General features: G+C 37.1%; 1 protein-coding gene across 1 annotated transcript in view; it reads right to left on the bottom strand.

Annotated features, from left to right (window-relative positions):
- The window catches only part of LOC106519092 (protein kinase C-binding protein NELL1), a gene marked incomplete at its 3' end in the record, with an annotated part of 137,501 nt that extends 114,767 nt beyond the window's left edge, over positions 1-22,734 (bottom strand). Inside the window, 2 exon segments of the mRNA XM_014010620.1 lie at positions 21,814-21,942; positions 22,349-22,734. Of these exon segments, the coding sequence (XP_013866074.1) occupies positions 21,814-21,942; positions 22,349-22,397 (178 nt within the window).
- Between the last annotated feature and the right edge of the window lie 2,464 nt (positions 22,735-25,198).

The following is a 25,198-nucleotide window of genomic DNA, read 5'->3' as shown; positions in this document are numbered from 1 at the left end:
GTCCAGGGTGGGTGGGGGTGTCTTCTTGTCTCTCAAAGGAAGGTAAACCTTTGTCTGCCCTTTAAACAGGAGAATCAGAGAGTGGTCTGGCTGAGCATTCACATGGCTACAGTGATATCTTCTGCAATTTGTTCAGGCAGGTTACAGGCTTCAGCTTAAGTTTAAAGGTTGCCAGTGACATCTTTAGCCTTCAAGTTGCTATGGCGGTATCTCACAGWATGGTAAATTACTAGCAATACATAGCAATGATGGTGTCAGCGTTGTCCTGGCAACCAGCTTTTTGGTGTTGACAGATAATCTTTGAAAAGCACTGACCAAACTGTTGCAGGAGAGCCCTATGTGCTTTAAATCCCAACAACCTCTTGCCTCTGTATCTGCAGAGTGGATTAATCGCACCGTATCATTTTGATGTCAAAATGTGTCAGCTACTTTATCAACAATGCAGTTTCATGAATTGGCATCTGGATGATGAATCTTTGTTTAATAATTACTGTGAGTTCAAGCAATCTACATGGTCTGTCATGCATAATTAGAAGCACAGGCAGTGGCAGATCAAGAGGCTTTCATGTTGGATTTCCTGCAGCTTCTCTAGTAGTAATTTTTTACAAAAGCCAAATTTTGAATTTTCACCTTGTTATTGCCCACTGTCTGAGTGTCTGCTCAGTGTTCATTTGGCTGTCATGTTAGCAAAATATCTCAAAAGCAATTGAATGAAATTTAATGACACTCTTGGAAAGGAATCAATGGATGTACATCTGTCATTTTTGRTGTTAACCTCAAACAAAATGACCACTACAGATATATGACCTTAGCTAACAGAAAATCAACTTTAACACAGCTAATTTTATAGATACTGAGCTACCATTTGTTATGTTAGTAACTGGTGGTCCTCCACAACTCCTGATCAAAGCATAACTTGTTATGTTAGTTTAATTATATTGTTAAAACTTTGCCACTACCTACTTATGGCTGCATATCTGTGATCAAAATATCTCATTAACCCATGGAAAGAATTTAATTATACCTTCTGATTGTAATTACTGGGTTTACATGTAGAGCTAATTAACTTTTAGAGTCAACCCAAATAAAGACTGCTGCCACAGCCATTTCCTATTAGCCAACACAAAAATGGTTCTAATTCAGTCAGGTTTACCTCACCATGTTGTATTTCTATCTGGTGTGGCGGTGGCTCAGCATCATCTCCACATCATAGTGTGAGCACTAAACAATGTGAAAGATACAGCGGGTAAAATAAGTATTGAACACATCAACACTTTTCTCAGTAAATATATTACTAGAGGTGATAATGACATGAAATTTTCACCAGATGTCGGTAACAACCCAAGTGATCCATACATACAAAGAAATCAAACCATAAATGTCCAGAAATGAAGTTATYTGTAATAATGTGGAATGGYACAGGGAAAAAGTATTGAACACATGAAGAAAGGGAGGTGTAAAAAGGCATGGAAAGCCAAGACACCAGCTGAACTCTCTCAGTAATTAGAAAGCAAGCCTGCCCCTTGTCAGTGCAAATTAATATCAGCTGGTTCAGTCCCAAATGATGGCCAGGTATCACACAAGAACCATCTGATGATGGGTAAAAGTAAAGAGCTCTCTCAAGACCTTCACAACCTTACTGTTGCAAAGCATAATGATGGCATCGGTYACAGAAGAATGTCTAAACTTCTGAAGGTTCCAGTGAGCACTGTTGGGGCCATAATTCAGAAGTGGAAAGAACATCATTTCACCATACTGTAAACCGACCAAGACCAGGTGCTCCTCGCAAGATTTCTGACAGAGGAGTGAAAAGAATTATCAGAAGAGTTGTCCAAGAGCCAAGGACCACTTGTGGAGAGCTTCAGAAAGACCTGGAATTAGCAGGTACGATTGTTTCAAAGAAAACAATAAATAATGCACTGAACCACCATGGCCTGTATGCACGCTCACCACGCAAGACTCCACTGCTGAAGAAACAGCATGTTGAAGCTCCTTTAAAGTTTGCTGCACAACATTTAGACAAGCATGTAAAATACTGGGAGAATATAGTCTGGTCAGATGAGACCAACATTGAACTGTTTGGATGCCAGAATACACATCAGGTTTGGAGGTCAAATGGCACTGCACATCAGCCCAAAAACACCATACCAACAGTGAAGTTTGGAGGTGGGAACATCATGGCGTGGGGCTGTTTTTCAGCATATGGTACTGGMAAACTTCAAATAATTGAAGGAAGGATGAGTGGAAAAATGTACAGAGACATTATTGATAAAAATCTGCTTCCATCTACCAGGATGATGAAGATGAAACGTGGCTGGACATTTCAGCAAGACAATGAGCCCAAACACAAAGCCAAGGAAACTCTCAGTTGGTTTCAGAGAAAGAAACTAAAGCTGCTGGAATGGCCCAGCCAATCACCTGACCTGAATCCAACAGAAAATCTATGGAAAGAACTAAAGATCAGAGTTCATAGAAGAGGCCCACGAAACCTTCAAATTTGAAGACTGTTTGTGTGGAAGAATGGGCCAAAATCACACCTGAGCAATGCATGTCACTAGTTTCTTCATTCAGGAGGCATCTTGAAGCTGTCATTGACAACTAAGGCTTTTGTACAAAGTATTAGATAAATTTCAGTAAGCGTGTTCAATAYTTTTTCCCTGTGCCATTCCACATTATTACAAATAACTTCATTTCTGGACATTTATGGTTTGATTTCTTTGTATGTATGGATCACTTGGGTTGTTACCGACATCTGGTGAAAATTTCTTGTCATTAGCACCTCTAGTAATATATTTACTGAGAAAAATGCTGACGTGTTCAATACTTATTTTACCCGCTGTATTTGCTGAAAACTTAAGTTTTTSATGCCGAGCTTGTTGGTTTGTTGGCAAAAGAGCTCATGAACCCTTAGACAGAGTTTAATGAAACATTTAGAAAGTACTCAATTATTAAATTCATTCATATTTAACCATTACCTGCACATCAAGCTGTTCAACTTTTAATCAACTTGATTTAAGATGGTCGCCACAGAAAAAAAACATCATAGACAACACAGAAATTAGTTTAATATATATCCATCCATCCATCCATCCATCATTTTCCACTTCATCCAAAGTTGGGTCTCAGGGGCAGCAACTTGAGCAGGGACGCCCAGACTTCTCTTTCCACAGCCTCTTCCAGGTCTTCTGGGAGAACTCCAATGTGTTCCCAGGACAAAAGTCCATACTAACTAAAAGTGTTTTTCAACACTTWCTCTGATCACTAACACATCTCCCAAGAGATAGGAGGTCTCAAGATTGTGTTAAAAGATCTGACCAAAACAACTATAACTCTGCCATTTCTTAGCAAAAATGTCCATATAGCAAAATTTGTCTGTCCCAGTTTTGGCCCAGTTCTAGTGTAAGAGTAAACTCAATGATTTATCTGGTTGCTTAATCTAAGAGCATTTTAACACTACAAAAATTCTCATCAGCTATATTTAATTGTAACRCAGCAAATTTAAATTTGCAAAGTTACAAAACTACCGGAGTGTATGAGAATGCAATTAGTGTGTCTCTCTGATACCATCAAACAATGGCTGCAGGCAGGACAAAGTGAAGAAATTTATATCAGGCTACTGAAGGAGATAGGAAGCTGCTGAGGTGTCAATTCTTCCACCAATAGTTTGAGATGGTGATAAATAGTGTTTAACTGCTTTGTGATGAAGTTTCTGTGCCATTTCTCAGTCATAAATGTAATGAAGAGCATATTGTATTGTAGATGACACATTTCTGTGTGTGATAGTCAGCTGCACTAACGACAGTGTTGACGATATGATAATGAGCAGATGCAAGTTTTTAGTTGGCCAGTTTTAAGCTTTTCTTATTTGAAAAGGTTAAAAAAAAAGGTTAATCATGTTCTCAACAATGAATAACAACACAGGTTTTAAAATAGAATTGACGGTTTAATAAAATAAATAAATAAAACCTTTTTCTAAAGACTAAAAATGTGTGTTGTTAAAAAAACAGGCAACTCTTTGTGTTGTGTATGTGTACGTGCATGTGCATGTTTGTTCAATCACTGTGATTTTGATCAGCCCAAGGTTCAGTGCACATTTAAAAATATCTTATTTACCCTATTTTGAGCACCAGGTTTGTCTTAACAAAACACAACATTTTGACTCAAAATACACTTTTAAGAAAATCCTGGTCATATTTGAATAGCTGTCAATAGTTTGTTATTCACAGTGGTGACATCAGGAACCGAGAACAGAGGAAAGAGAAAAGGGCAGAAATCTTGGTCCAAGATAGTTTGGCTAGTGTTAGCYAATTTTGCCCTTTTCTCCAAATTTGACAGCCTCACTTTAAAAATGACCAGTTTTCCATTAAGTAATACATTTGACATGTACGCAAATAATATATATTTTAGAAATCTTTTCAAACATTTTTTTGATATACTTATAGGTAACAGTACCATCCCAATCTTTATTTTTGACTGCTATGACAAAATGTACAAAAAATAAGCAATTAAAAACATATGTAAACAGACTTTTTTAAATGAATGTTTTTAACTAAAAAGACCAAAATAACTCAAGTTGAAAACACACTCATGTGCTCTTTACCAGTTGTTTTTAAACATGCTTCTAACATGACATGAAAAATAGTTTGCTAGAATCAACCACGATTTATTTTTTGCTTTGTTATTTTACTTCTAATCACAACTAATATAGTCTAATCAGTTTAATTTATCTTTTGACACTGATGCACAAAAGAAACAATCAGCTTCAGCCAGATTAACAACTTCAGTACAACAATCAGGAATAAAATTGCAATTTTCTGTTTTTTTTTTTTCCATTTTATTTGACTATAATTTTTGTTATTCACAGTCAGCTTTATCTTCAAATGGCTTTGCTTTTGCTGTGTTTTTTTTTCTCAACTACTTTTTTTATTACCTTCTCAAACTATCTCTTTGTATAGAGTGTGTTTTAAAGTATTATTACCATGTTGTTCACTTAAGCCTTCAATCTCTAACCTCCAAGTTCCAAGTCAGTGAAGCTGTTTGTTAGGCCATGTCAACTGGGTAAAACCTTAACCAGGATCATTGAAATGTATTTTTTTCTTCTTCTTTTGGCTTGGGTAGCATGGAGAACATGATGCAACTCAATTTCATTCAGTGCAAAGACAGTGTGACACTTGTAAAGGTTTTGTGGAAACAGGATTGGCTTCCTCTATGTGTGTTCCCATGAATCAGAAGAAGCTTTTTTTTAATGTGGTAAGAAGACATTTTAAATGAACTATACTTAAACAACTTAACTCTTTCTTAGTGTTATTCTTTGGATGTTGTGTTTTTCCAAATTTTGACAAAAAATTAATGGGTTTGTGTTTTTGACTCATCCTTAGCCCAAAATGTACACCTTAGGAACAGCCTAGTATTGASCTAGCTTGAGCAAACATATTCAGAACCACAATGATGACTGCACTTTAATTTTGTTTGAAAATGAAGTGAGAAATGAGAAAATTCTATTGGGAGTCTTTATTTTTTGTATTATTCTATTTTCAAATTTAATTATATGTTACATTATATGTAGTCAGTCAGTCAGTTAGTTTGCAGTAACATCATTCTAGTAGTAGTAAAAGAAAATACTACTGTAGAAAAAAAGAGGTCTACTGTATGAATCATGAAACAGACAACTAAAGTTTTCACTAAGGATATATTGTTTTTTTCATCAAACAAAACATTTTAAATAAAATTAAGGGCAGYCAAAAATCCTAAATTAATTAAAGTCCTGGTATTCTTTAAAGTAATATATAATACCCGCTGCCTTTCTGCCAGATTTTTAAATCTGGACCATCTTATATTAAAGAGTGATGGAGTTATAGTCATTCTGATATTTATTTATTTTGTTTTTTTTAATGACAAATTTGTGCAATCTTATACAATATTTTGAGATCTTGCACAACCTGTTAGTGTCCAAAGTATGTCTTTGGAATTACTCTCAGCTACTACCATATCAAATTTTAGCTCAGTACATGTAACACTTGATGAGGAATAGCCTTGTTTTAGTGGTGTCCCGACACCAATACTAGTATCAGTATCAGGCCCAATGGCAGCATTTTACAAATAGTTGTACTTGTACAAAATGTCCCATTACTCAGGACCCATAACAATACCAGTGTATTGTATTTGATAATGTGTTGAACATGTTACAGTTTACATTTCAAGTGAAAAGTTTCAGTTCCATGTTTAAGAAATATACACGAATTGAAAGAAAATCTTACTTGTTATTTTTTATTTAAAAAACTTGCAACAGTATTTATCATGCTTTATAGCAGTGGTTCCCAAAGTTGGGGTCGGGACCCAAAGTGGGGTCCTGAAACATCAAGGTGGGGTCCTGAAAAGATTTTCTGAATTAATTACATTTTTGTCTTGGTTGTCACAAAGGAGTGAGGTTGGTGCATTTAAAATGGATAAATGTTGTATAAAATATTGTCACTGTGCCCGTGTTTAGTTGACCTGATACAAATATTTATCATCCAAAAATAGTTGGGGGCACAGGTCTGTGCTGCTGTTATTTTGTGGGTCAAAAGTTGAAAAGTTTGGGAACCACTGCACTTTGGTTCCCAAAGTTGGACTCGGGACCTAATTATGGGTCATGAAGCACCTTGGATAATCTCCAGAAATCAATTTAAAGGGTAATAAAATAATTGCTAATGTAATATTTTCCCTATAACTATTCCAAAAGCACACAAAAAGTATAAATATTTGTATTTGTGTATAAGCTGTTTAGATTGTCAAAAAGCCTGTGTTTTTAGAGTTATTAACAAAGTTCATGTACTCATACCAGTAATATTTGGGGTCACAAGTTTTTGCCATGGATATTTTTTGGGTCATAAGATAAAAAGTTTGGGAACCACTGCTTTATAGTTCATTTAATACAGTCAGAGGGGCTGTAGACCGACAATGGAGGGGAGACAACTTGTTTTAAATTAAAGAAATGTGTTTTTAAAGTAATTGCATAATTGTAAGTACTTGCACTCATACTCGGTTTAAGAAAAACTGGTATTGGTGAAACATTTCGTTGTGTTCTGAGTTTATACGGCTGAGGCAGTGGGCTTCAAAAGTAAATCAGTTGTGGATGTACTTGCGATTACTTCTGAAGACTTCAGTCCAGAGATTTTATCAACAAACAGACAATAATATTGCCCACCTTTCAGCAACAGGTGATAATAAAAGTGAACGATATGAAAGTTTAAACCAAAAAAAGTGCACAAGGTAATGTGACAAAGATTTTGTGCCCAAAATAGCTGAAGCTGAATTTCGTTAATGATCTCACATCATGACACGGTGAACCAATTTATGTTTTTTAGATCTTGCTGTGCCAGGTAAGATCATGGATCCTGCTTCTAAATAAATGGCATGTAGGTCTAGCCAATGTTTCTCTGTTCTGCCTTTAATTTGACATCAGGGGGGCAATAGAGACACGTCTATCTCTTTAAAAGATATCACAGTCATGTACGATGAATAATTCAAACGGAATAATTCCTCTGAGGTTGCTGTGAGGTGGGACCAGTGTTTCGCCTCCTCCAGCACTAGGACAGCTCGAACGCTCATGCATAAAAGATGAAAGGTTTGATAGCCTCCATTGGRTTCGCCGAGTGGGATTGTGTGCCGTAGACTTTAGAGTCGTAGCCTGGCTTAGCAGCTCGCAGCCTGTGAACTACCCTCAGCCTCTCGGGCCCGGCTGCACGGGGCTCCCTCAGCAATATCTGTGCCACATGCAACCCAGCTCTCCTCTGCAGTCAGAAGGGGAGAGAGGTATAAATAGCAACAGCATAAATGCAGGAGGGAAATGAGACCTCACAGAAATCTTGTGGCTTTCACTCAGCTCAGGCATAAACATGCAAAACATGGAGCAGAAATAAACAGCATGTTAAAAAAAATAATAAAAAAAAGGTTATATTGTTTAGATCCTGCTCCTGGTGTGTTTGTGATAATCAAGATTTCCTAAATACTGTATGTCATCAGCTGTTTCTCCTTCTTAAACCATTGACTGTGTAATTTCAGCGTAGCATCTGTAATTAGGAGCTAAATCTGTCTAGTCTAGTTGATGTGCCGTTTCCCGTTTTGCTACGTGCAGCTTAGTAGCGTCTCCATCGCCAGAGAAMAGACAGATTTGTCTGAGTGAAGCCAAACCTACTGACTACCCGATTGCCTGACACAAGCACGATAACATTTCACCTGAGAACATCAAAGATTGGCAAAATCGGAGTTTCTAAATCAGGAATCCCATGCACTGTGCTGATACGCTCTGAAGAATGGGGAACCTGCTGGGATTACTGGCTTGACTTGTTATCCCTCTAAAAACCCAGAATACCCACGGTATACCAGCAGTACTTCTATAAAAAAAAAGGTCAGATGTGTTTTTGATTAAGGCATTTGGGCTTTGATTATGTGTCAATAAACCACTAGAGGAAAAAAAGAGCTATCTGGCCACGGATTCAATCATAAATGCCATCTCTTCTGCAGAGTTGATGGATTAAATCTCAAGTGACACAAAAATGGGACAGTGATTGTTCATATTGATCTCACTCTGGTTTGACAAGGACACCCTTTAGCAGAAGCTTTTGAGCRGTTAAAACAGCACTTAGTTCATTTAGAGAAAACTGCTAATCAAGTAGAGCTTTGAGAGAGTAAAAGACGCATGTGAAAGAAACACACTGGGCTGTAAATCCTGTCGCAAGTCCAAGAAGTTAGGGTCAGAAATTAATTCAGCATAGTCTAAACAACACAAAGATATCTTCATTATCTGTCATCACAAAGTAGCAGCCCCCAGACTGCCTGACTACTAATTACTTGTTGTCATCAGATACCAACAGYGCCTGGTAAACAGCTTTTATTGTGCATATTTATGCATCTCATTCAAACTGTGACACTGCTGGACTCGTGGTTCAAGTCAGTTTATTTCACTAAAACAAATGACTGTGTGCATATTTTCTGTGATATTTTAGCATGATTTTAAGATTAGAGAGAKAAAACCAAGAAAATAAAAATTAGTGAAAACAGTACTTCAATAGCTTTGTTGGAAATACATAAATAATAAAAAGATATGTGGAATACATAAAAAACTAAGAGTAAAATGACAGATATTTAAATCAAATGTAACTACTTCAGATATGCCAGATTAATTGTAGTTCATCATTTTCTAATGACTTGACATTGTTTGATTTTGACCATGCTTCCACAGTCAAAACTGATTAATTTTATAAAACTTCTAACCATTTTACACACAAGCAGTTTATTTTTACCTGCCATTTCAATCGTGGAAAAACTTAATTACATTTGTTTTATCAAGAAGACTGATGTTAAAATTAAAATAGGATACATGCATAAAAATTAAGTTTTAGATCGGTTGATTTTTCTAAAATAATGTAAAGTATAAATGGTAGATGTCATCATGAGGAAGAGATGAAAGCATATTAGAAAAACTGTGATAAACTACTGCTGTTTTCTCAGGTTCAGTCTTTTTTAATTTTCAAAAGATAAAAGACACATATTGGGTTCCTGCAGTATACTTTTGTTAGCAAAATTTCAGATTCATATAATAGGTACATTTGAACTGGCAGGAAATTAAAAGAATTTCTTTGCAGATACGTATTAGCCTAAAACGTTGTGATAACAGCTGAAAATAACTCCCAACCCAGATTCAGAGAACTGACAGATTGCACAAAATATTTTGTTTAAAATGTTGCCTATTAGTAGTCAACTGTGTTTGTCAGCGAAAGATCTCATGAACCACTGGTCAAATTTTATTAACACATTCAAAAAATAATCAGCTGTAAATCTACTATTGTTAACTACTGGAGCCAAACAGATTGTGATTTTATCACAATCTGTCTTTGTGCCTAAAATCAAGTTAAGCAGAATAGTATGGGGGGGGAAATAGAACTTAATCTTATAATACATGTGCTGATGTAAAATCTACACATTTTTCTCACTTTTACTAACAGACTTTGGTGCTGGATGTAGCTGGATGATTGCCAGGATACTGATAAAAGAGTGCATAAACATAAACATATCACCCCTGTTCTCCATTCCATTCACTGGCTTCCTATATCTTCCCAGATTCCCTACAAAATCTCTCTGTTCACCTTTACCTGCCTTGATGTGCCAGCTTAAATAAGAAAACTTTTCAGCCCTTATTGTCCCTCACAGTCTCTCCGTTCTTCCAACATTCACCTTCTTTGTATTCCCAGGACTCGCTCCGGCATCATGGGAAGACTGGGCCTTTCCCTGCGCTGCCCCTCAGCTGTGAAACGCTCTGCCTCCGCATCTGAGGGCCCCACAGGCCATGGCATATTTAAAACTGGCCTGAAAATCTTTCTTTTTACAAAATGTTTTCAATGATTTTCCTTTAAATGCTGTGTCCTGTCTTCAGTCATCTTTTTTTCAAAAATTATTTTGTATTTAACAAACTCATTACTTTTATTGTGCATTTTATTTGTTCTCACTTTTATTTAATCCATTGCTTTTTATTCCACTGTAGCACTTGGTGATTTTCTGTAAATATAAAAAATATATATTATTATTATTAAAATAGATGCTTCAAAATTGCTTGACTGATGAGCTGCAGTAAACAATTATTGAAGCTTTATGGTTTCCACTATTTCACTGATAATCAAATGTTACTTATTCAAGAGCAAGTGCAACAAATTAGTATGAGCAAAAAGTAGCCCTACCATTAAAAAAGCTAATTTTACCAAAAACACATAGGTATATATTTGCAAACAAGGCATTACTTGCTGTTAGACCAACCTTACTGACACTATGTAACAAAAGAGTATTGAAACTGGGTAAAGATTTCTATAATGTTTTGCTCACACATCTGAGCAGTGGACAAATTAGTAAAATATTCAAATTGTTCTCATTTAGAGCTGTCACAAACAGAAGCCAAGCATGCAAGAGCTGTTTCATGTACACAGCATCTGGTGAAGCTTCAGATGAGAGGTGCAACTACACACTCCCTGATGCCTACAAGATGACAGCAAGAAAAAATGTACCACACATAATTAGGAAACTATGAAATGCAGAAACTGGAATTATTGGAATCTCCATGCTCTTCCTGTATTCAGGGTTAGAAATGATCCAAAAATAATCTCTTTTTGTTTTTTTATTAAAGGCAATGTTTGTCTAAATTCTAGCTTTTCCCATATCTATTTAGTGATCTTATATGTAAATAAACTGCTATTTCTGTTCGCCATTCATTGATGGTCGGTGCAAAATGGATTCCTGTTTGAAATGTATGTTTCAGATTGTTGTTTGCTCTCAGTTGAGTTGCCTTGGAGAGTGGTTCTGATGTTGGGAACTGTCACTGATGACRTGTCCAGGTGCATCTGCAGTACAGGTGAGATGAATGACTCTTTGAGCGAGTCCGGGTCTTGACGAGCTGTTTGTTTCAYAGAGCCATTTAAATGAGCCGTTTGATTTTGAATGAGTTACATCATCAAGTAGGGACATGCATCACTGCATCACGTGGGTGGTACCATGTGTTTTGTTAGGCTGAACCCCCCTCCCCCTTTCCCCCTGAGCTGCTGTACACTACCGCTCTGCCTGTTTTCCGCGCAAAAGCAAAGAAGGAGTTACAGTATTATCCTCGTGGTTAAGGAGGAAAAATATTTTTACAAGGAGTAAGAAAATAAAACTACAAATGGCTCAAACTGTCCACAACCCATTCCCATCATTCATTGTAAGTTGTTCAAATGATTTGGATCGTCCGTGAATGTCACATCTCTAATCAGTAGATTTTATGCAACAATTGTTATAACCAGAGGATATGATGTATTTTCCAGGGATATAGTTCAATTCTATACCACAATAAAGTAATTATGTTACATTCTGCTGTTATGAAAATAAATCTGACTTTGAATCATRGTCACTTTGAAATTGGCCTCTGTCTCTTTAAGAACCTCCTACTGTTTCAGACACTCCTACTTCAGCATGTCTTCACAACGATACTTCGGGGGGGATGCTCTGTGGGGTGTGGGTTCAGCTGCAGACTGAGCTCCACATTCCATGTTCTAGACCCGAAACTACATTAAACTGACTAGGTGGCCAAGTTCCACAAAAACTCATTAACTGCCCCTTTAAATATATAAAATTTTCTTCACTAGGTACTCACGATCCAGTCCATTCCCGCTCCCGATTTTTACACATATTGATGCTTAGTCCAGGTTTCCYCTGCATCCGGTTTTGACACATCGGGTAACCCTCTCACATCGGTTATTGACGAGATGAGAACAAGGAGGAGGAGCGTGTTGTCATATTTTTAAAAAGTGTAGAAAATGCACAACTAACTATCCCAAACCCTGAACTTAAAGGGGCAATATTATTTGTTTCTCAGGCATGTATTTAAGTTCTGTACCATAATAAAATATCTATGTCACCTTTAGTTTAGCCTGACCCTTGCCATCCTATGCAGTTCCACTCAATTCTAGTTTCCCTTCACTGCTCTGTCTGGGATTTCTCCCACAGACAAGGAATTTTTTTCGGGAGCATTTCATTCGGGCCAATCAGAGAACAGAATGTTGATTTTCTGCACAGTGTCTGCTTGTAGTTTATTTTACCTGGGCCAATCAGCAGACAGAAGGTGGAGTTTTGAACGTTGATTTTCTGCGCAGTGTCTGCTAGTTAGTTTAGCAATGGCAGTGGAGGAAGTGAATGAAGCCAGTCCGTGTTGATAAGACTTCCAGATTAAATTAAATCTGTCTGACAAAGCAGCAGCTCTCATTTACATCTGTCTCGTTTGGCTCGGTACTTCTCTCCTCTCAGTAGGGTTGTTTACAGTGCATGCGATTTCCGGTTAGCTTTGTAGCTTAGCCTCCTTCACAGCGACATACGTCATGGCCAACCGATCCAATCATTTTAAACTTCAGCAGAGGCCACGCCTCCAGCAAGAATCACTTCTGTATAGCCGCGAGTCCAGACCCTCATATGAAGCAAAGTGAAGGACAGGGTCTGGTTTTTACCAGGCTACCTTTAGTTGYTATTAAAATGTTGTTTTTTTATGTTTAAATAGAAAATAAACTCTTCTCATCATTTCCGTTTCTAAACACCTTGAAAATGGCCTCAGTCTCTTCAGGAACCTCCTTCTGCTTCTGTCCCTTTAATTTCAACACGTGTGTGTGTGTGTGTGGGGCGGGTGATATGGAAGCCCAGTGTAGTTTACTTGGCATTTTAAACATTGCAGCATTTAAACTTTCAAAGCTCTAAATCTGGACATTTGGTTTTAAACACATTCTCTACTAAACTGAGCTTGGTTTTGGAAAAAAAGTTTTATTTTAACAGGTAACAGTTTTCATCTTGATAACATCCAGATATCTATTTGCAATTAGTCCTACTTCTCCACAGCATTTTGCTGTTTTATCCAATTATCATTTACAAAAATAGGAGATAACTTCATTTGTGAGATGTTGCATATGCATTAGGTGTAAATGAGCTGTGCACAAATTCAGGAACTTGGCAAATATCAGCCACTAATCACATTTAGGAAACTAGATTTTGCACAAGAAATACATTAGATGTGTAAATACCTAAAATTTGATCAATAATCTAAGTTATTGTTAAAGCAAAAACTGTGCTTAAAAGTTAGTTCAATAGAAAATAGAATAAAACTGTTTACACTCTTGATATCACAGAGGAATTTATTTGTTTTCACTGCAGTTCTTGTAGAATTGAATTAGATTATTTGTTACTATAAAATATTTTCTACATAAAAGAGCTGCTTCAGAAGTTACTCAAAAGTTAGGCTCATCATCTTGTTATCTWTTGTAGTAAAACTGGTTTATAATGTTCAGTGAGTTTGATTATTTTGTTTGACTTCAATGGAGATGGCTCGCTGTGTCGATCCACTGAATGGGGAACAGCCAAAAAAAAAGAGTTGTGTTACTTTCTTTACCTCTTCTACTTCAAATCAGAGGCTTTTAAGGTCACAGAGGTGAGGCTAGATTTAAAATATGTGATGAGCTCTGAAACTGAAAAAAAGGCTTTGCATCATTTCATCACCTTCCAAAAACACTCGCCTAACAATTGTATTCAGGATTTTTTAAGAAACACAAAAAAATGTAACCATAAATTTTACATTTGACATAAGGAGTGTCATATTTTCTTTGGAGTTTGACATAAGAAATCAGCTTATGCCATACTCCTGACATAGACCATCTTCTTAAATGGGTAGAATAAAATTAGGGTGTAAGCAGTTTTACCACGAGTGGCCAGCACTTTGAGGAGATGTTTAGGCAAAAAAAAAAAAAAACAATTGCTAAGATACTCGTTAGACGATTATTAAAGCAATGCATATTGTCTGCCACCTAAAATCATCTYATGTTGATAAATGACAAAGTTGTAGCTGTTTTCATCTTGAATTGGGTTGACTGCAAAAGTGAAATCATTTGTGTAGGTACATCCACTCATTACTTTCTGCAGATCTCAAATTTGTCCATTGTGATATTTTAGTAACAGACAAACACAYAATCTCACACAGTCAGAAACATCATCCATCCTCTCATTTTGGGGATGGGTAATAAAAAGCCAAGCTTTAATTGTTGAATTACGTCGAACCAAACCAAACAAAGTGATAAATATTGTGCTATTTCATGTTCATTTGATCATTACAAAACCTTGATGCTATGGTTTAGGCTCCCATAAAAGAACAACGTGTCTTCACACTTCAGTTGTTGAAGAGATTAAATAAACAAGATGAGCCACTAATGAGCTTACTGTGACTGGAGTTTGATATTTAACAGAAAGATGTGAAAGTAACATTTTAGTAAGACAAATAAATCAGTTTTAGAGTTTGTTTATTCATTTCCATAAGTCTTTGAAAATGTCATCTTTCAGAATTTGCTTCAACAAGTTTTATTAKGCTTCTAAACAAAGAATGTTAAATCATTCTGCAGATACGTCATTTTCTTTATGATATGTAAACAAATGAAACAGACTGATAAACTTAAAGATTAAAACATTATTGGATGTGCATTGTCTGTGCCAAAAGAAATCTTTACAGAAGGGACGAGCTAATTAAATGTCCAAACAAGCATGAAGACACAGCAACGCTGCAGATATTTCAGAATTTATTATCTATTTGCCAACCTCTAATTAGCAAATAACTGGTCTGATTAATCYGTCAACTGAATATTCAGAGTATCAATGAACAAAAACACTTCCTAAAGGGATTTTTTGTAAGGGGATGCTTTTGATAATAAACAGACTCATTTTATTTTATTTATTTTATTGCATTTTATTAGAGTTTTTCTTGGGTCATCAGCACAGTTTGGTCCCGATTTACAAAAGGTTTGTGCAAACTTGATAGCACTCATACATATCAAGTTGAATGGATTTTCCATAAATTACTTGCATTTATTCCCATTGTGCAGTTATACAGACATTAAGGGCAACCTCACTATTTTTTAAAGTTCACCAATTTTATTCAAATACTCAGATACTAAATTTTAACGCGCATTTTGAGCAAACTTTTAAAATGTCACAAAAACAGAAATGGATATCAGATGCATTTCCATCAACTGGCTTGGAGTGAATCAACCAGGCTACACAAAGTGTAATTACGTCAAATGCTGACGTTACACATGGTTGTAAACAATAAGTAAAGTTGTAAACTCGCAGGACAGTGGAGATAAGTTTTCAGTAATGTGTTGCTACTATTGGAAAAGTTGTAAATATTTTGTCATGTCAACTAGTATTGGTGATGGTACATGCTGTCTGGAAATGGAGAAAAATAAATGCAATTCTTATCACGTTATTTCTGAGAAGACGCTGACAGGGTCCAGCTGCAGCCGCTACAATTACTGGACAGCAAGAACAGCTGATTGAGCTTATTCAGCAAATGTGTTTCTATCGTCCCCTTTTTTCCCCCATTAACTCTCTTTTGAAAAATCCAAAAACCAGCTCAAGTGAGCGCAAAAGCTGTTTTGCAAAATTGAGGACGTTTTTGCAAATTTTGCCTTTTCTTTCCACCTTTTCTAATACTTCAAAATGCGCATAAAAACATAGATGGAAACACTGCTATTATCTGTAGGACATAAAAAAGACAATAAATTTAATAAAATAACCACCTCCTAACCTGCTCTGCTGGTTAGGTGCTGTTATCTGTGCCCCATGCTCTGTCTCTCACAGCAGCCAACAGTCCGGTAGTCACCCCTTTTGTGATTACTACCGATTTTTGAGGGTTAGAGACAGATAAGCATCCAAAGGGTTTGAYGTATGTAGCATGCACAAACCTGATGTACTAACCATGTGCACTAAGGATTGCATCTGTCCAATGACTAGTTAGCGGAGGCAATCCATTTAGCATGTTGGCCTTCATAAATATGCAGAATATATTACGATTATCAGAACGTGTAATATATTGGGAGGAGGATATACAAACGCAATAACTTGGCACTCAAAATGTTATTTATCAAACTTGAGACCGATTGTGGTTGCTGTTTTACATTTATATTTAGCATATGTGCAAGGGAGGTGCAAAGTAGCTGTGAACATTGTACCTGCTTCGCAACAGATGCCGTTATCTGCTCCACCCCGCTTCACCCTAACCCCACCCTGTGGTATTGTGTGAGAGTACTACAGATTCTTTGTTTTTGTTTTGTTTTTTACTCTCTCTGAAGGTCAGTACACAGATAAACATAGGAAGAGTTTGACATGTACTGTACATGATATTGAGCCAATCACAAATAGAAGCCATGCCATATCTCCTATGGAAAAACTGCATTTTTTTGCATCTATATCATTTACTTAATCCAACATGGAGACTACCTGTCTATGGTGACTGCCAGTAGCACACGCAAAGTCCTGTTATCATCTGAGCAATAGATTTGAGAGTAGTAAATCAGGCCCCAGGTAGAAACTGTCACTCTATAAACTAAACAAAAAGAGGCTTTTACTTGTTTACATTTTAAAACAAACTGAGATGTCTCTGAGCTCTCTGGTAGTTTTGTGTGCACAAACCCAAGCAATCAGGAATAATTTAAAGTAAAAAAAAAGCTTAGAAGACTGTTTGGAAAAAAATATAAACAAAATAAAAACAAAAAATGTTCAATAAATGTGTTTGGCGCTTTCACTGTCAATCTGAGCAACAACAACAAAACCTGAACTTTTTAGATCTGTTAAAAATAATAAATGATTATTTTCTCTGGTAGAATTTCAGAAGTCACAATGAATCTGGAYTGATGAATCCAGCTTCCAATAAAATGAAAAAGGAAAAAAAAATGTGTGTACTAAACCAAACAGCAATACATCAAATCTTAGTGCCAATTTGAAACTTGAAGAACATCTTGTCAGGTTTTATAAAAGGATTTTTCACAGGAAACAATTTTTTGTTATCTCCGCATTTTGCTACGTTGTCAAAAATTTATCTTTGTGCTTTTTTGATTGTAGTGAGGATAATGTGTTTTACATTTAGTGTTTGGTTTTAAAATGCTAAATGATCTTTATTTTTGCTAAAGGTGAATGAAGTTTAATATATATTTTGCATGTAATCGTTGACCTTTTTATCCACATGGATAACAAACAAATACACAGTGCTTTGGTGTGGGTTTTTGCTATTAATGAGGCTGAAATATTAACTTGGACTGGGATCAAAGGGAGAGCGTATTTAACGTTAACTAAACCTCATTTTAGTCCTCACACAAGTCAGCAGAGTTGTTATGTGTGAAGCATAATTGACCTAAAAGGCTGAGATGTTAAAAGATTTCATTGATACGGTATTAAGATCAGAGCTGCACTATTTCCAAACTATTTARCATGAATGATTCTGAGCATAGATTAACAGAGGGATTTTACAGGCCTTGAAGTTGMACGCTGTGCCACTTTTATTAATGATTTATTTTACTTTAAAAAATGTAAATAATTTTTTTTATTTTATGACGGGCAGGCAATAATTTCAAAGTTTTATACAGTGGGAGGTCATTTTGYTTTCTACATTCTGTCTTTTGTACAGTAGCTTATTTGTTCTAATAGTTGAAGGAGCTTTGTTCAACTGTCAAAGGTTGATATAAATAATCCCAATTATCAAAGGTCTAGCATTCCTTGAAGGTATGCAGAATGCTTGACACCTATATGTCAAAGATTTTTTTAATTATCTTATGACAGAGTTGTAGTGATTTTGGCCAAAACTTGAAAAGGTGTAATGTCATGAGATCTCACTCAATGTCTTGTGAATGACTCTCAGCTACCACCACATTAAATGTTAGTTTAATATCAATAGAACTGTGTCAAAGCGATTTATGTTCGCTGATATCAAATATTGTGGTGGCCATCTTGAATTGGACTGACTGCAGATGTTATATACTTGTAGATGTGCAGCCATTTTTGTGTTTTTTGAGTCAGCTGGCGGTGGTAGACATCTTGAATTGGGTAGACTCCAAAAGTTAATCCGTTTTTGATCTACATGTGATGACTGTTTTCTGCAAGTTGAAAAATAATGTGTCTAGTTCATGAGATACGTATTTTAATGCCAAACTCAGGGGCAAACATTGCAACAGTTGATACCAATTTGCAAGCAAGAATTTCTGAAACCAATTGTAACACATGACTATTCTTCATACACTGCTGGTATAAAAGAAAACATTGGATGGATGGATGGACGGACGGACGGACGGACGGACGGACGGACAGATAGATAGATAGATGTAAAAACCCCAATAATAACAGAAAAACAGGGGTTCTAAATGACTCAGGTGTGTAAGTAATTTGGACCCAGATTCAAAGACATTTTCATGACATTAAGGACATACTGTAAAGACAGATGAAGCTTTATTTTATGGTTTTCTATTCAAATTAAATGCTCAGATATACTGTGCAGTCTACTCCGCAAAGAGAAAAAAGCCTGCTAATGCATCAAAGGCTTGTTCAGGTATTTATGAAACGTTAAAAAATTATATGTCTCATGAGAAATGCCCCACCATCTGTTTAAGTTATACCACACTGGACTAAACCAAACCCACCAAACTAATAATGTACCCTSAGAGGGAACACATAAAAACAAACTAATATTCGCCATTACTTTGAATTTAAATCAACACTGGAAGCAAGGGTGGTCTGAGTAATGAGGCTGACAATCTGTGCACTAATGTASGATAAGAAAAGTAGGTCAGTCCTCGTCTGGGTAAACTAACTTATTTTTTCAGTGCTTTGGATGCACCAGTAATGGAGAAAATTCTGCCGACAAAAAGTGCAAGATTATCACAAATATCTCAGCGATTAGYTGGGCTTTGTTCTGTGTTTTTAGTGTACCGTGGAGGATAATTTATGCCTTTTTTTTCTTTTTCTTTCTTCTTTTTCTTTTTTTTTTTGTTATTGTTTTGGCAAAGAGAGAGGGATAGATCAGATAGATCACAACTCTTAATAAAAACATTTTAATGGGGTGGATCTTATTACAAAAGTAGGTGAATCACGACGGAAAGCCACTGTCTAATGCAAACATAGTATTTGCAATAAAAAAATAGAGAATAGCACATCCAAAGAGCCAGCTCAGTGCCAGCTTTCAGAAGATATGGCTCTTGGGGAGCAATTTCAGAACTGAGCCAAATGATCCAGATCCCAGAATAGAGTTGTATTTCCCATSTCTAGATGGGAAATCACTTGCCACAAACAAAATTAAGGGAAATTGTGCCTACCTCCAGCATTTACTGGGCAAGTGGTGGTGTACATCCTGAGCAGGTTGTAAGTCCAGCTCGCTGTCCAGCATGCAAGTCTCAGAGAAGGACAACCTTTGTACCCAGGGCCATCCAGCTCCTCAACTCATAGTCCCCCATTTTAATAATATAATTTCAGACAGATTATGTGGAATCGTATTACCTTCACACTACACTATTTATATTTATGTATATTTTCATTTAAAATTTATTCTTCCATTAAATTTTTATGTCATTTGTTGCTCTGTGTTGCCTTTAATTGCCCCTCTGGGATGCATAAAGTTTTCTGAATCTGAATAGAGACAAACAATGGCTCCCATTTAGTGGGTATTTAGAGTTACCAGTGACCCCAACATGCAGACTTTTTGGTCTGTGGGAGGAAACTGGAATACAATGACAAAACCCAAATGCATCATGCAGGAACATAATCAAACTCTGCACAGAAAGACCCCTAGCCAGGAGGCAATCCTCTAACAATCTTGCTGTGAGACAACAGCTCTAACCACTGCTCCACTGTACCAGTTAAATCATATCAAGGAGTCATTGTCCAACTCTGCCACAGTGTGATCAGTGCACCATCTGCATGTGCAGACATAAACACATTGTTGCTGAAACCCAATAAAACACCAACATATTTTTAAGAACTCAGAAACCAGTGCAACTTTACTCAAGAGCCATCTGGGTTACAGAGACATGACAGCAGCAATGGGAGTATTAACTAGGTCACAGCACAAACAGGTCCTTTTTTGTGTGTTTCCATTTGGACMAGCCTGAAGTTTCCCATGCAAACTGGCTTTGGTGCCTAAATCTAGGTCCCAGGAAACAGTAGGAGGAAACAGTTGGATTGTGCATCAAGTAAAAAGTATATTTGTGTATTCCTTAAGGCCTCCAGCCCTGAATCTTGGACAGCTTTACATCAGCAGGGCTGGCCATGCTGCCCAGGCTTCATTCATCTAGAGCCAGTCACATACCGAGCCAAGTACTCCAGAAAATAAAACCATACACACATACACACACACACACATCGCTCCTCTGCTTTATACGAGCTTCAACTTGATATCAGTCTCAGCACCCAAGGCTGCTGTTTATAAATTCTGTTTCTGCCAAGAGCTTTGTATTAGAATAGGCTTATACCGGAAAAGTGAAAAAGACTCGGTGGGTGCCCTCCTTTACACTTGAGGCTAATTTTCTTGGGTTTGAGTAACAATGAACACTTGGGAGATCCCAAACATAATAAATACAAAGCTTTGTTTCATATAGATGTAAGCTAATTCAAATAAAAAATAACAGGATATATCCTGTATATACTGTATATATTGCTGTTGTCCTATGGATATGTTTGGTTTGGTTTTACAGGCTTGTGCAATGACAATCAACACTATTCTATTCTATTGTCTYCGACTTGTGTCTCTGTTGCAACTCAGACAGCAATAACAAAAGGAACATCCTATCACTTAAAAAAACTCTTATATTGTCATCTCTTATCATAACGTCCCTCACGGTGTGTCTACTCTCCAACAAGTCTGCCTCTACTTTTAAGCTCCACCAGAGGAAGAAACAAGTTGTGACAAATCATTCTTTTTTTTTCTAAAGCACATCGAACTAAACTTCTAAGATTCCCTCAAACTATGAGAAAAGGGACAAGAGAATGTTGTCATTTTAACAGTCTTGTTTTCTGCGCCAATTATGTCTCCTTTCCTTCTTTGAACAATCCTGCCACACGCTGTGCACTGCTCAAAGGCTCCACAATGAAACACAGCTGATAGGTTATCCCCTCCCTGCACAAACTGTTGGCATTACACAGAACATTGCGATCACAATGTGGTAAAATAAGGACCAAAAAAACGACGCAGACAGCGCCGCTTGAGTGAGTCCAAGAAGACTCCGAGCATCTGCCGACTCAGACAAATAAAATGTGGAGTAATTATGAGCGCAGGCTCCCCTGGAGYTGTCAGCACCCCTGGTAATGTTCTGACACCGAGAGGTGTGGCGCAGCGTGGATTTGCTCTCACTAATTAACGGAACAAAGGGCGTGCGCACGTGTGCGGCGCACAGCCAAGGGTGCGTGGGGGTGGGAGAGATACGTGTGAAGTTGGAGCTGCGTGATCATGAAGAAATCACTGTCATTTACCTCGGAACAGGAAGGCTTTGCTGCCGTTGTGAAGCCCTCCCACTTGGGTAATTCCGTAGGTGGCATTCGCCAGGTCAAGTTCACTGATGATATCGAGCTGGTAGTCTTGATCTGATCCGAAACCAAAAGCTGGAGGAGACAGAATGCGATAGGATAGAAGCTTATATAGAATATTTTAATTATGCATTTTAAAAACAGGCATCATAAGGTTTTCTTGTGGAGGTCGCTGCGCAGTTATTTTAACGCACTAATTTGCTACTCCTTCACTTTAGAAAAAAAGAAAGTGTCGCATCTCCTGCCCGCAGGCATCACCTGTACTCTCCACGGACATATCTAATGTGCAGGCACAATGTTTAATATTTTATATTTTAACAGTTTTATTAAAACCACTCACGATCACAAAAATCACAAATTGGATCTGCTCTGTAAAGATTTTACAGGACATTTTCAACTTGCCAACGCGCAAACGTGGACTTTAAACGGGGTTACAAAATGTCAAAAAAGCTCAAGTTCTACGAAGATTTTTCAATCTYACCTGGTTTGGCAAAAAAGAAAAACGACACCAAGGCCACGTAAATATCCATTTGGGGGTTGTAGAGTTGCGCTGTAGGGAGTCCGGGAAGTCGCGCGCTCTGCCGCGTACCAACACCAAGCAACCAACTCTGGTCCGTCTGGTGCTGTGCGCTGCTCACACCTCGTCTGGATGTGGAGGAGCGAAAGGAATGGTCCACGACGCGCGCGGAKGAGGGGGGTGGTGGTTCCCGAACTGCAGAACCACGTCTGATTTTAAACGCCTCTGATCGACCTCGGTGTGGCGTTTACAGTTCCAGATTTGGAGATATTAAAGAAAAATTATAATAATAAAATAAAACTTAGGGGGAAATGTTGAGGGAAAACAAATCCGACCATCAAGATGTGAAATCTTCCCCCCCGAGTCAGAAAACAGAAACTTCCAGTTCTGGAGGTGAGAAAGGCGTTTTCAAAGAAAAGTGGAGAACTCTTCACTAACTGATATGTGTTGCTTTTATTGGTCATACAAATAAACATCTGATTTCCCCACTCTTTTCCATCTCATAAAGTAACAACTGATCCATTTTAACACATTAAAAAAAGTATTGAACTTTTTAAATGTATCAAAGCTTGCAGAATTTAATAAAAATTGGTTAATTTATAAAGCCTGCATTTAACCCGCTGCTGAATGTGTGTGTGTGTGTGAGAGAGAGTATGTATAACTTCATGTTTTCTCACTCTGCATCCTCCCCTCATCACATCCCTCAGCTCCTAAATTGGCCACTTTTCCCTTCACCTCATCCTTGTGTCAGGAAAGCCCTGAGAGTTTTAAGCACTGCTGCTTCAGCCCCCGGCCCCCACCCGCCTGGCTCCCCGTGTGGCCTGCCCTTATTGAGAACCATTAATCATACTCTTCCCCTCTCTGCCTCTAATTTGTGTACATTGTCAGGTTGTCTGGGTTACCTGCATCCACACAAGCAGCAAAGAGTGGAGCAGTGGCGTCTGCTTGGTGATTATGGCAGTTTGCACGATATGCACCACCCGCTCCACCTGTGAAAGTGGGTTTTACACCAGGGATGGTGTAATGTCTGCTTTGGGAGGCAGGTCACTGCTCCAGACTCTCAAATTCGACTGTAAACAGCAGCAGCTTTCAGAAAAAAAATTAATAGATTTAGCGTAAAGCAGGAAAAAATTATTTGAAGAGAAGGAAATTTGAAACGAGAGCTTGCTGATTAACTGAAAAGGATGATTAAATGAGCAGGTTGTTAGATTTAAAGACTGCAGCATTCAGTTTTTTGTCTTTCAGGTGTTTAGAAAATGGAAACATTCTAATAAAGTGCTCCAAGTTATCTGACTCATTTACTCTTTTGTTTTCTTTTCATAAAGCAAACAATTGCAGGAAATTAAATCAGAATCATGAGCTCAGTCTCAATTCTCTCATTGTCTGTTGTCTTTTCAAACAATAGAAAACCGAGCTGACATTTCAACCCGCAGACCACCTGATCAAATCAAGACCTTTACCCATTTGTTAAAATAGGTTAGCATTGGCTTACATTTTTCTCTGTTCACATGTAAAAAATATTTGTAGATTTTAGAGAATTAATCCTTTGAATAGTAAAGGTCATTACTTTGCTTTACACTACAAGGCATATGTTTGATATTTTGGCATTTTTGTTTTTTAGAACTGGCTAAAATCATTGACATTCAGACCTTGAAAACTGTTGTTAACCATGGAGAAGGGGTTGTATTTAGACATTTAGAAAACGATTTTATAAATAAAATAAATAAAAACAATTATCACACATACGTATCTGCAGTGATAAATAGTGGCATGAGCCTAAAGTGTTGAATCTATTTAAAGGACACTGCACAAGTGGTGCAAGTAAGTGCCAGAGACACGTATTAGCCTCCTGAAAGTGTTAGAAGATGAAGTGCTCCTGGAAATCTGAGTCTTCACAAGATTTTTAGAGGTAGAGAAGGGATGCTTCTACTCAGAAACGGTCTTGTTCGTATGCAAAATTAGACAACATTCCTTTAAAAGAAGCATGAGCATGTTTTTGGGTGAGACTACAAATAGACACTTCACCATGACAGACTGAAGTAATGCCCTCATTGATCTGGACGAAGACCTGATCCATTGATCGAACTCCCCTACCATCACTTGTGAACAGGACTCCAAGGTACTTAAATGCCTATACTTATGGGACAGAGACTCCTTAGATGATTCACTTTGGTCATCTAAAGCTTGGGACAACATACATAAACAACACATACAAACTAAAACCATCTAAATGCTTTTCTTGGTACAAAACTGGTAATTATAGCAAAGAATGAGATGTGTGAGTCCATCTCATGCATTCTTCAGATTGTTCACACAGTTGACTGTAATATTGTTATGAGATGTCTTCATCTTCTCTTGGAAATTGAAACCAGTTTTTTGGTGCTGCCATGTTGTATTTTTGGAACCAGAGGCTGTGGGGTCTTAAGTTCCGCCTACTCACCTTCACACAGTTAGACACAAAATATCTAAACAAAGCTCAACCCTATTAAAGATCTAATACTTGACAATGCAGCAAGATAAAAACTACATGAATCAACGAGAGTCAACACCAGAAAATATTGCCTTATGCCAGGGGTACTCAAATATAAATACTGAAAATCCACAAAGACACATTTCAAGTAGTCTAAAGGTCAGTTTATTATTATCATTCCAGCTACAAGCCAGAAAACTCTCATATTCAAAGCAAAATGTTTTCTTCAAAACAACAGAAATACATAATGAAATTTAATTTATTTTTTTAAATACCCTAACAATAAAAATCAATAACAAATGTGATAAGGGGTTTAGAAAATGTTTTGTTTCAAATATGAATAC

This window comes from Austrofundulus limnaeus, unplaced genomic scaffold, assembly GCF_001266775.1.
Source record: "Austrofundulus limnaeus strain Quisiro unplaced genomic scaffold, Austrofundulus_limnaeus-1.0 Scaffold71, whole genome shotgun sequence".
NCBI lineage: Eukaryota > Metazoa > Chordata > Actinopteri > Cyprinodontiformes > Rivulidae > Austrofundulus > Austrofundulus limnaeus.
Note: the sequence above shows the minus strand (reverse complement) of the source record. Positions and strands in the feature narration are given on the sequence as shown.